The 13,261-nt window shown below is 41.1% G+C and overlaps 1 protein-coding gene across 4 annotated transcripts in view; it reads right to left on the bottom strand.

Moving 5' to 3' along the window:
- Mapre2 (microtubule-associated protein, RP/EB family, member 2) overlaps positions 1–13,261 on the bottom strand; it is a 158,691-nt gene that overhangs the window by 80,902 nt on the left and 64,528 nt on the right. Inside the window, exon 1 of one of the 4 annotated variants that reach the window (XM_005372791.1) lies at positions 7,740–8,000. The exons of 2 other annotated variants lie outside the window; for them this stretch is intronic. In XM_005372791.1, the coding sequence (XP_005372848.1) occupies positions 7,740–7,858 (119 nt within the window). In that variant the 5' untranslated portion in view covers positions 7,859–8,000. Of the gene's footprint in view, positions 1–7,739; positions 8,001–13,261 lie in introns of those variants that run through there. One more of the 4 variants, XM_005372793.2, reaches the window with a different exon arrangement.

The following is a 13,261-nucleotide window of genomic DNA, read 5'->3' as shown; positions in this document are numbered from 1 at the left end:
TTTTCATGAGAAACCACTTTGAAGATATCAATATGTAATACAACAAGCATTGTTAATTCCCTACCACTTTGTTTGTAACTCCGTACTGTCTGTACTGTTCCTTTTTTGTTTTGTAAAATGTTGTCTGTCTGTTAATATTTTCCTCCTTTTATTTTTAAAAGAAAAAAAAGAGGTGCATGGGGTTAAAAAAAGAAATTGAGAAATGTCCACATACTTGTACTAACTCCCCACAAAGAATGGAATCATAATGTACTACAAATGTGCCAATAAAAAGAGAGATAAGCCTTTTACTTTTCCTCATGTCATGTTTTTAAGGAAGAAAACTTCCTGCCAAGTCACTCATCAATGTTCAAGTTTATGTTAAAAAAAACGTATGTAGAGGTCACAGAGAGTTTGCATATAGTTTTTACTCATATACTCCACACCTGAAAGCTTTTGAAAATTATAGCAGTGATAATTTTGCCCTTAGCAAGTATCAGAGCGGTAATAGCAAAATTACTTTTATTAAGACTGCTGAACCACCTGAAGACTTCTGAATCAATAACAGCCATATACCAGAAAAAAACAGACACTCTGGGGACTCTCCAGGGTCAGGCCTGGGCACCTCTCCAACCTGGACCTCTCCAGGCTTTCTCCGGAGACCTCCAGAAGTTCTTTCAAGGAGGGCTATGCCTTATTTATCTTTGTATTCCAAGGGCCCAGCATGGAGACACACACAGAAGGAACTCAGTAAGTCTACTGAACAAATAACTTTAGCTCTAACTTTAACAAGAATCATGTCATAGCCAACACTGGGAATTATTTTTAAAAATACATTATTAGCAATCTCAAAACGTGTCTGGTCATTCCAGAAAGGGAGGAGCCCATTTTCTGTAGCTCCCTTTCTCCTGGATTTGAGGGCACCAAATGAAAACCCTGCAGGGAACCGTGGAAGACCCTTAAGTGAAGGATACCACTGTTTATAGTCAAAGCATAATTGTGAACAGAAGAAAGCTTCCCATAGATGTCAATGCCTCTGGCATTTTTGACAAATTACCTCCTAGGGTTTTGCCAGGGTAGGATGACACTAAATAAAGAACAGGGAACTAATGTCTTTAAAGCAAAACAAAAGAAAACAAACACTACTTCTAGGAAAAAATGAAACAGGATTGCAGAAATCTAAAGTAACCTCCCAGGGAGAACACAGTCATTATATGAAATGACAAACACTGGCCATAAACTTCAAGACTGATTCTGCGTACCATTAACATATCTCCACACAGTCATTCTTGTAGAATTTGTAATTAGACAAAATGCCTTTAGGAAGTCCAGTGCTGTCATCAAAACTACGCATTGGGAATGATCACAAGTTTACAGATCTCCACCCATACACGCACATGTGTGTGCACACACGCGGATGTACACAGCACCCTCTTCCTTCCTGTCCTTAGTCCTTTTCTGTTCCAAAGTCATGACCAAAATTAGACTTTAGTTTACCTGCTGGAACCAAATAACTAAAAACAAAAGAAACTGAACTCTTCCTATATTTTCTTTTTTTTTTGTTTTTTGGTTTTTCTCCGGTACCAGGAACCGAACTCACAACCTTGCGCTTGCCAGGCAGGCGCTTTTGCCGCTGAGCTAAATCCCCAGCCCCTCTTGCTATATTTTCTTAACCAGCTCAGTATAGAAGGACAGCATCCCTAGAAGCTGCCATCAGCTTGATCATCCTGTGTACCTGTCACCAACTTCTGCCCCTTTAGAACAAGACAAAACAATACTTTAACAGAAAATGTGCTCATGCACAACCGAGTAAAATCCCTACTAACCCTGCAGAAATCTGACACTAAAAATGTACAAGTTTTTTTTTCAGTAACCTAAGAAATGATTGCTAAGTGGCCCATAAAATTCAATCTGTACCTTACTAATCATTTATTTTTATTATAATAAGTGATCATTTTAGAGATGAATTTAACAAAAATATATTTAGGAGAAATTTCTTTGATTCATCAAGGCAAAAGTTACATCATTTCTGTTTCTCTGTGAACTGTAGGTTTTCATTCTGGAAGAATTCTCTTGGTGCAGGCCAGAAACACTGACATAAACAATGAGAATGAGAATTTCAAAATGAGCTGAGAAACTAAGTTCACAGGATACCAACAGGATGTGTACGGAGTGTTCCAAGAAAAAGGGCTGTTTTAAGATACTAGTTGACTGTGACATAACCAATTTAGTATGACAGAGGTAGGATAGCTGAAAGCCTGAAGTCAGGAAGAATGAACTTCTAACATACATATTCTAACACATTGCATTGTGGGAAAAAGGTTCTTTTGCTAGGAGAGATGCAAATCAATTTGTCCTTGAAAAAGAAATTGACAAAATTTATGAAGAAATTATGAGCCAAGGTAAACTCATGGTCCACTTTAGTGGCCACCATCACAGTGACACCTTCTGACTGTGAGTGTTCTGGTCTTCCAGCAGGACACAACAGGGGAGCACTGACCCTTCGTGGTGAAGGACCAGACACCCTGCTTCTGGTTTGGGAGGGTCAGAGTAGTGCTCCACACTGACCACCCTTAAGTCAGACTGCTAGCTAGAGAGTGGGTGTTCACGGATATAAAAGCCACTGTCTGACCTAAGTCCAAGCCCTATTATAAGATGAAGTTACATTATTGATACTTCACAGAGAAAGCTGCCTGTCTGAGTCAGAGAACAACCATCGATCTACCCTGCCCTGATCCCTGCAGGTTAAGGGTCTCGAGTTCTCTCACAGCACTTTAGATCCCTATTAATTTTGGAGGCTGCAGGGTGGGGCACTTGTGGACCCCATTTCCCTTTCCATTCACATTTCGAAACAGGAGATGGATTCCAGCATGTACCACTGTTCTCAGTGCACTGTCCGGTAATGAGCCTTTAGAAGTTTTCTTATTTCCAAGTTCCTACTACCCTGCCTGCTTTGCAACACTCTTATTTTCCACCACTGCCCAGCATACACTGGGCCAGGCCAATGAAATCATGTCTGAGTCTAAAGCCTGTATCTTTTCACTGAGACATGGGACTTTCCGCAGTCTCTTTTTGCACTCTACAGCATATTGGCCTTAACACTGTATTTTCTTACTTTAGGGCACTGTGGGTTCAGGAAATGCAAACCACTTTTGCTCTCAGCCTAAGCAAATCATGTAAACCTGATATAAAATGAGCTGTTTTTAACTCTGACATTGCTAGAACTCAAGGGCTTTGAAGGACCATCTAGCAAAGACCTTCACCAGAGCAGACTCCTAATATTTACTCAATTAATTCTTCAATTGAAATAGAATATTTATGTTAGTCCCAATATTTCCTCCCCCACTAATCTAAGGGATTATTCATTGCAGCTTCGAGAGGTCCCTATAAATGCAAAAAAAAAGATGCTGCATAAGAAAATCAACCTTCTAAATTACTGAGGACACGCTTACATTACTGCTCTGCTAACTCATGCACTGTCAACAGACACCATGACAACTACAGAGCTGGGATAAGCTTCTCCCCAAGGGCAAGAGCACTCGGAACACCACCCCATTAGCAGAAGCCATAATAAAAGATCCTGAAAAGAAGTTACAAGTCACAAACCATTAAGCAGTCTTCTGTCTTTTTTGAACACTGAGAAAATACTAAAGACCAAGTCAATACTATCAAAAATCTCCATTGCCAGTATAAATCCAGATGGTACTAATATGTGCATAACGGAGACACACGAAGCTAGACTTTTACTATCTATAGCTGCTCTTCTGGGGGATGTGATTTGCAATCTATATCTTGGTTAAAAGTGAGCCATGTTAGAACAGTAACTCCTGAAGGGAACACACTTTCATAACTCCCTGTACTATATACCCTTCTTTGTTTTCCTTAAAATAGTTCATTTGTTAAAATTAGCAAAGCTGGGTATTTTAGGCCAACATTTTAGACTTACATTTTAGTTTTGCCTTTTTTTTTAACAGTCCATTTCATGGGGCCAAGTAACTTTTTAAAAAAAGTATCTGGAAACGTAAGCTACTGTAGTTGCATGTCCAAACACCCATTTTGAAATAGTCCTTTAGCCTCCTATCTTCATTCTCAAAAGCCTTGGGTATGCAAACAAAGATGCAGAGGGCAGAGAGCCAGTTAATAAATCTCATTTCCCATCTGCATCCGCATGAAACAGAGCTGTGGGGAGTACCCTCTCCAGGGAGACCCAGAGCACAACACATGCACTCTGTGAATTAAACAGTGTCACCTCAATTGCCCCCCTCACCATATTTATTTTTGAAGCAGTTCTTAAAAATATATGGATTTCTAGGGCTCCTAAACGCGGCAAGGAAGCTGAGGCCGAGGAGTCGATCACACAACAGTGGACATGAGCTGTGGAAATACATGTATGTGGCTTCACTGAGCCATTTTTGAATGGGATCTTTTTAACTGGAATTACTAATCTACAGGATATTTGTCTTTCTAATCAATAATGATCTGCCACCTATTTTGTTCCAGGTTGTAAAAATGGGCTGTTTACATTAACAGCTACCCCGTCATGATATCTGGGTCAGGAGTGACAGATGACTTATTTGTAAACAATCTGGTGCAAATGCTATAAAACCAGAAGAGTGACTGCTTGTGCATTAGCTGTGCCGCACAGTCCTATTTTCTAGGTATCCTCTCCTCCTCTCACATGCACTGGAAGGGTGGCAAAAAGCCCCCAAAAGAGCGCCTCGCCATTAACAGTCACATTCTTCTATTTACACTGTTCTTTCAAGAATTTGTTTTATGTGGTTTTAATTTTTATTTCTTGAAGTATTAGAGATGGACCTCAGGGCCTTCCATGTGCTAGGCAAATACTTTACCTCTGAATTATATCCCCGCCCAGAAACAATTTGTTTTAAATGTCTGAGGTTAACCTCACAACATCTCTGTGAGAATGGGACTAGATATCTTTACGCATAACAAGCAAAGGTAGAAAATAAAGCCTAAGATAAAAGGTTTGCTGGGTTCCTATTACAAGGAATTGTTTCTGGCCTCACCAAGGTCCTGGGCTCACTCAGAGCCCCAAGGGACTCCACAGAGAACTTTCAAGCACATCTCATTGTTGAGGGCTGTCCCTAAGCTTACAGTCTAAGTCACACTTTTACTTGGTTAAATCTCTACTGAGCTTTCAAACTGTCTTCAAGTTTCCTTAGCAATTAAATGGCTATATTACTCCAGTCTTGGGATGCCAAAATAATGATGGAACATTTCTGGAGAGAAAAAATGTGTCACATTTTTCCTTTCCCTATGTCTCTCCACCAAAAAAAAAAAAAAACAAAAAACAAACAACAACAACAAAAAAGTGGTAATCACATTACATTGGCTATGCACTTTGAAAGAGAAGCAGACCAAGGAAAACATCCAGTGTGTCTGCTTGCATCCTTTTGTGTAATGCAAGACAAATGCAATTTGGGAGACCTATTTCTTTACTTACCCTATGACACCTTTCACTACAGCATCTACTAGTCCTATTATAAAAAATACAAACACAGTGATGCTCTTAGTGACCTAAGAATTTGTTCAGTCAGATCATTATTCAAATTCAGTTTTGCTTTTTATATAGTCTCAGGTATTATGACAAGGACTCAGAAAGCAAACTGGAAATAATTCAGAAAATGGAAACTAATTTGGATCAAATTAAAGAAGCAAATAAAATTTCATTTCAAAATAATAATTTATCATCAGAAGGTAACATTGAACCTTTCTGTTAAATTATTTTCCACTGCCATTTCAAGTGGGCTCAGATGAGTAATGAAACCGACTGGTCAGCTTCCTTTGGCTTATGTGGTAAAATCTAAACTCCACCCTACAAGCAACTGCTACCTATATAGCACGAATTAAATCACTTAGGAAATGAGAGCTTCAAGTGTATTACTCCTAAGAATGGCTTAAATAAGTTTAAAAGCAAATCAATTTTTTTTCTTCCTAAATTCTATTTTTAAGCTTTGGGATGCTCACAGAGGACCAAGGTAGAGGAGTAATGAGAGAAGGGGCCCAACTTTCTAATCACGGGGTCTCCTAAGGAAGAACAGCAAGAGTTGTGGATCAATTTTGGTTTACATTAAGAGAATAACAAGCACTTGAAATCCCTAAGGATGCCATGTCAACACATTTGCTGGAACCGTGAGGCATGAGATTTTGGTGACCTCATGGGCACAGCCAAAATTAACTCCAAGTATTTATGTAACTGCCAGGGATGACAGGGCAAAGGTTGCTTATAATTTTTTTTGAGTCAACAAGCAGTGCGTGCCTTTCGTCAAAGAGAAAGGAAGTGGGGTACTTTCGGTCCCATTTTATGATATGCAACATTTATACACACAAAATAGTCTGCCCATAATACCAGCTGAATGTGTAGATGAAGGCTTTCAAAAACGGGCTATTTCCTGTTGCTTACTAGCAGAAAGGATGCGCATTAGCTTTAGTGGGATGTGTGCTCAACTTCAAAGCAAAACCATTGTTGGTGGTTATCAAGGTAACATTTAAGAATAGCTACCCCATCCTTGGTGGGGGGAGAACAGAAGGGAAAAAATGGAAACAAAGCTTTGTACATAAGCAGAGGAAGAGGTATTGAAGGGAGGGGTGGAGAATGGGGAAAAAAGCAGCAGCAAGATATATCAGGTACAGGTATAAATTCCCCATGATGAATGTTATTATGCATATCTAAAATGTGCCAATAAAAAAACTATGCTGACAATTAAAAAAAAAAGAAAAATAAATAAAAATAACTACCCCAGTACAAAAGAACTTCAGAGGAAATGTGACCAAAGCTATCAGTCTAAGTCTGGCCTTGAGCTGCCTTAGACCCTCGCTGCATTCTCCATTACATTGTTATCTTTATCAAACAATGCAAACAATTTTAATGAGCTTATCTACGGGAACATATTGCCAGATACGTTAATGTAAAAATGATGCCAACCGCACAAGCCAACGCATTAATCAAAAGGCTCACAATACAATGACCGAGATCATTCCCATCCTCAAATCAGACCTTAGCAAAAAACCAGGAATTACCTTTCTACTGGAAATGAGAAGGGCTCCCCCACCCTTGCAGACACCATAAACTCCTAAGAAAATGCATTAACAACACCCAATTTTTTCCAGGTCCATTACAGGCCAGTCTCTTTCTAAAAAATCCCGGGTTCGAAGGAGAAAATTTTGGTTTATGTCTGACACTGTGACCTTTGCTGTCAACCCTTGCACCAATCAGCGAGCGGAATTCTTACAAAGCTCCATCAATCTGGCGGTTTAACATCACAGCCTGCAGCTTAATCTAGAGGATTCCATCTTCCCTGCACGCTCTCCAGGTTAAGCGCAAACGTTTTTCTCGCCATCCTCCCATTTGTTTCCTCTGCCTTTTAGGCATAGCTACCTCACGGCTCCTTTAAAATCGAAAAAGGGAAGAAGGAAAGGAAGTGTTACAGCCTCTCTCTTCGGAGAGGGGGAGAAACAGCATGCATTTTCATCAATGTGGAAGGAAAGAGATGGAGGGAGAGACCCTTTGCAGGCAGCAAACCTATTCACAAAATGCTTTCCATCTGCAATCCTGAAGCCTTAATGCACGCCCAACGTGACACATGGAAACAGATAGCAAATAATCACGCCAGCCTCCACGCATGCACGTCTGCAGCCCGGGTCGCGGGCAGTGTCTGCTCCATTATATAACGGGCCGGATTTCCGCGCGTCCCGGTCCGCCGCGGTCGGCCGGCGCGCCCCGGTGCCAGCCCCATTACCTGTAGGAACGCTCCCCGCGCACTGTGTGCTTCCGGAAAGGAATGATGGTCCCGTTATCCTGGATGATGTCGTTGTTATTCTCGCCATTTGGGGACAGGGTTTGGGTCGGCCCAGGCATTGGCGCACTCCCGAGGAAGGGAATAAACCGCTGTGGGCTGGCTGGTGAGGACGGTGGCTGCGTCTTCCCGCTCGCTCGCCTGCTCGCAGGGACCGCGCCTGCCGCCTGCTCGCTCTCGCCGCCTTCTCCCAGCTCGGCTCCGCCCCGCCCCGCCCTCCTGCGTCCCGCCCTCCCGGCTGCTGACGTCAGAGCGCCGGCAGCAGCACCCTGGTCACGTGGGCCGCCAGTCACCATAGCAACCCGCTAACTCATCACCTCGCTTCAATTCACACAGGGCTGCGGCGTGACCACGCCAGCGGCTCCAGGCAGGCACCGAGGCAGGCCTACATCTGGCACGTAAAACCCCAGGCCACCCCGCAGCCCCCCTCGCAGACTAGCCTTGTCTGAAAACCAGCTCTTCCTCTAACCATTTCCTTTCCGACCCGTGCTCCAACTGCAGCTGTGTACACAAAAGAAGGATTCATGCAAAGGGGCGTGGGAGACCCTTTAACTCCTTGCGTACCACGTTTCGTGCCATGAAAATTAATCTTGATCATTTGGGGGGGATCTAAACAGGTCGCGTGGCCAGTTTCTAGAAAAGGTGTCCGATTAAAGGGGTTAAAATTTCTAGCTTCCTTCCTCACTCTCTAAAGCAGCAACCTCAATAGAAGGAAAAATAAATAATAAAATAAAAACACTTACGTGGAGGCTGTTTTTTTCTTCTAATCAATGTACAGCCTTTCCTTTAATAATGTGAGGATTAAAGATTTCATGTTAAGAGATTTTCTGTATAGAAGAGTCTCAAAAAAGGTGTGTGTGTGTGTTTTTTTAACCACCATTTTAGATTATCATAGTTAGAGCCAAGACCCTCCCATTCAAATTCTCTGTACTGCCTCCTGATACAGAATATTGATTGCGGGTCACCTATTTTATTTCCATGTAAATAATAAGTAACTACCTCATTAAATTTTGGGAGTCTCAGCATTCAGACTGTTCTCTAGCACTGTAATGTAGTTTTCAAACACGTTGGCTGTGAGTCAGGCGTTATTAATATCATCCCCATTTTAGAAATGAGTAAACTAGATGGTTTAAATTACTAAAGGTCGCACAGGTAGGAAATGGTAAAGAGTCATTGGCACAATGATGTACACTCAAATACTATAGATCAAGAATGAGAATCAAATACTTTAGCTACACTCTCAATATGACCACTGAGAAGATGACGGTGAATAGCACTGCACACACAGGAAAATCTGTGGATTAGATTGTACACTCTCTACGGACACCAAATGTACTCAGGTCTGTCCTCCAGCAAGAAAAGAGTTTGAAAGTTCTCTACTTATCAGAAGTGATCTCTGAACTGTCACGAGATGGGAAAGAATTGGTGTATAAAAGACCACATATATTTATAGCATAAATGCTATAAATATATGTGGCAGAAAGTACTAGGCTACAGCTCACTCCTTCCCATTATTGTACAATTTATCAGCTTCATCATTCTGTGATACAGATATTAAAAACAAGTAAAAACTCTGTCATTCCTGACAACCCTCCAGCATATGTCCCTGGTTATAAGTTATTTCTGGTATCAAGCTTCTGGAATTGGAATCAAATGTTTCACAACCCAGATGGTAATGATAATCTCAAACAAGGGGCCCCCTTTTTCTATTTTATACTCTCCTTTTGGGCTGTTATTTTAATAATTTTATGTTCTGCTTCCCCTGTTACTTCACTTGTGTACAAGTTAATTCCTTTGTTCACATCTTGGTTGATATGAGTATCTTTTCTTACATAATCAGTGTTCATTTCTGACCTCCAGCTGATATGGTTGGAGGGAGAGGGTAGGCTTGACTTTGACTCTCCAAGTACATACATAAATATCTAAGTATAAGAAATACACAGCAAGCTTCACATTCTACAGTGAGGTCAAGGGACCTAACAGGGTAGTCAGTGCTACAAAGACCCATGCTTGCTCTTACTATTTCTATTTCTTGATCCACTGTTGTCCATGTTCTTACTGATTTGGTCCCTATCACAAAGCTTCTCTTTTGAGGTGAGGGGTGACAGTCTGAAGTTGAAAGACACAGTCTAAAATAAAATATTCAATATTTTCAGAGTATGCTGTCACAATTGGGGTTCTTTAGTATAGCTTATTTTTTTTCTATGATCATGCCATATTTAAGTGATATTTTCGACAGAGCGTTATCATGAGGACTACACTGGTCAGAATTTGAATGTATGGCTTATTAATGATATCAATTTATGGAACAAATACTCCCACTTTGTTTCTAGGCTGCTCAGGAAGGTGGGGAAGATGGCCAAGAATTTGGTCCATGGGCTTAAAGGGGCGGGTAGTGAGTCAGGTGAAGGAGGTGTCTAGGAGCCCTTGTAAATCTTCCTCTACGACTGCTCTGAGCCAGATTACTATAAAGGGACCCGGAGAACTCTGGAGACTAGTGATTACCCTCAGAGATGCAGGGGTAAGAGGGGTAATAATTTGAAAATATTAAACAGATGTGTTTTCATTCCTCTTGCCATAAATCAGGTTACCTGGCAGTCATCCTCCAGTTTAGCCCTGGAGAAAAGGGAGGGCAAATTCCACTTTGGGAAAGAGGAAGATACAATATAGGGAAAGTGCCAAAGAGACAGGAAGAGGGGAGGGAAAAACCACACTTTCCCACCTTCATTGAGTGTAGGAAGATGGAAATGAAGGTGGGAAAAAGCAAGGTCACCCATTTGCAGGCCTCCAGGCTCATGTTCTAGAAGGGAGACATCAAAAAGGCTGAAAACGAACCCAAAACCCAAGAGACTTTCTTTTGTCTCTTTTCACATAGATCTAGGAAACAAATGCCTAGAAAAAAATGTTTCAACAGCTCTCTTTCTCCAAAAGAGGCAGAGTTCAGTGACAGTAAAGACTTCCCTTCTCTAAACAGGTGTGGCCCCTTTACAGTGAAGATTGATCAATGACTTGATATGGTTGGAGGGAGAGGGTAGGCTTGACTTTGACTCTCCAAAGTATAGAAACCTGAGGTGGAACACATCTACAAGTTTCTGTCTGCCCTGTAGGGCACAGGAAGGAGGTTGAGTGCATAGTGCTATCGGAGAGCTGAGTTTATGGTCCTGGTCGTGGGAGGACACATTATTACAACACCCAGTTCTATCGGGTGGAACTGCTAATGTAGAGCCTAATAAATATAAATAGCTGCCTCTGAGGAAGCTACACAGTGCCAGGGCTATGTCTGTTGGGAGACACTGAAGCGGAAGTGTTCAGCACAGGACACTAGCAGAACGCTTGTGGACAAGGTCAGACCAGCTGCTCCTCAAGAGACTCATGTATTGTAAATCCAAGGACCAGCATGAGACCAGGAGGTCCTCTTTGTGTTTCTACAAGCCCCTATCCCATCCTACAGACATTATCTTGCACAGGGGTTAGGGAAAGAGAAGCAGCACATCTAAAAGACTGAATATTTACCCAAGAACAGGGGCCATCCAAATATAGCCGAAGATGGAAGAGGTTGTAATACTGCTAGTGATCAAGTTTAAACCTGTTTCTGGTTCTTCAGCCCCCAGCAGCAGAAGGAGAGGAGCACAGATTGGGGGAGGGATGGCTAAACCATTTTTGTGCATCTGACTGTGGGTTAAAGTTTAGTTTAATGCACACAGGTAAACTTAAAATTAAGTATGTGCAGCCCACTTTCCGGCATCTCCATGTGCCCATGGAAAATGGCTCCTCTCATCAAGCACCATGATTAAAGTATCGGCTCTGGCAGCTCAGGCAGACCACTGACAATATAACTTTGGCAAGTTATTTTACATCTCTAAGATTTAGTTTCCTAATCCATAAAGCAGGTTTAATAATAATGGTTCCACAGTACTGCTGTGGGGTTAAGTGTGTCTAAAGCACTTGACACACTGATGGCATGCAGCAAATCCTCATTAGTGGCAGATGTTATTATTTTAAAATAATATGTTATGCCCTAAACTGTTCATTCATTCATGTAACACAACTGGTTTTCTTATGTACTAAGAGCTGGTAAAATAAGACCTCAAAGAATCCCCAGGGTAATGGGGAAGCAAGGTAAAAATAATTGGCATTTGTAACTACCACATAATTACTATGGTATCCTATAGGGTAATGTGGGACCATAGCAGATGAGCACTGGACACCAGAAACTGGGAAGTAGATCTGAATAGTTCGCCCAGGTCACTGATGATACCTGATTTGGATGAGTAATAATAGTAGCTTTTTCTGTTTCCTCCCTATGCAATAGAACACAAGTTCCCTGAGGAAATGGGCGCTGACTGTTCTATTCACTGCTATAGTTTAAGTTCTTAAAACAGGGTCTGGTAGGTAGTAGCCACTAGATAAACATACAATTCTTTAATTTATTCAAAAATTTATGAATTGATTCTCACAACAAACACAGTGAAAATAAATTAAGATTCAAAGAACAGAAGCAACTTGTCCAGGATTAAGTTGCAGGTTTTCTTGGCTTAGGCATCAAGCTATGTTGTCATTTAAAAGAGGAAAAATGGTAATATAAGGTGAAGATAAAGCAGATATGCTTAGTTATAGAGCGATGGGGAGGATATGACATGTCTGGGGAGCAGCAGGTTTTTAATATGCAGTGAGGAAAAGGTACACAGTGATGGGAGACAGGGCAAGAGCCAAGGAGAACAAAGGTCTCATGGCCAAATCGAGGAACCTGACCCTGGTTTTGAAGATGATCTAGAACCATGAAGTGGTGGAGGAAGAGAAATTGATAATGAAATGTATATCGATCAGGTGATGCTAGCAGCAGTGTGTATACTGAAGAAGATCAAAATGAGTCAAAAAGTGATGAAAACCTACAGAAAGACGGAGGTCAAGGGTTTGCAGAAGAAAGCACAAATCTGACGTATTCAGAGGGCATTATATTTAGGGTCTGGTGACTAATTGGATGTGGGCATGGACATGGGTGGGAGTTAAGGGTGGGTAGCAAAGGAGAAAGAGGCATCTCAAATGGATCTCAAGTTTATGCTTGGGTGACAGCATCATTTATCAAAGTTAGGAATATAGAGTAAATTCTTATTTTGGAAGAAAGGTTCTCACATTGTCTTCTGGACATAGAGAAATATCTATAGGACATGCTAATAGTCAATGGGCTTCACATGTAGTAGGTGTTCATTAAGTATCTGCAGGATAAGGAAATAAATCTTCAAGAAGATAAAGAAGGAAATGAAGCATTTCTTTGCAAAATCATAAGTCTTCTGATCAAACCAAGATATTTAAGGAAAGAGGAGATACTAAATCAAAGGTCATATATATAGTACCAGCAACTAATGGGAATAAAGTATTTGTACTAAAACACTTCCAGCAATATTGGAAATGAGCTAGAATGTTAATTAATGAGCACCTATTAGACATCAGATGAATCAATCCTA

The sequence above is a fragment of the Chinchilla lanigera genome, unplaced genomic scaffold, assembly GCF_000276665.1.
Source record: "Chinchilla lanigera isolate Chin_1 unplaced genomic scaffold, ChiLan1.0 scaffold00001, whole genome shotgun sequence".
Classification (NCBI taxonomy): Eukaryota; Metazoa; Chordata; class Mammalia; order Rodentia; family Chinchillidae; genus Chinchilla; species Chinchilla lanigera.
This window is presented reverse-complemented; position numbering and strand designations above follow the sequence as displayed.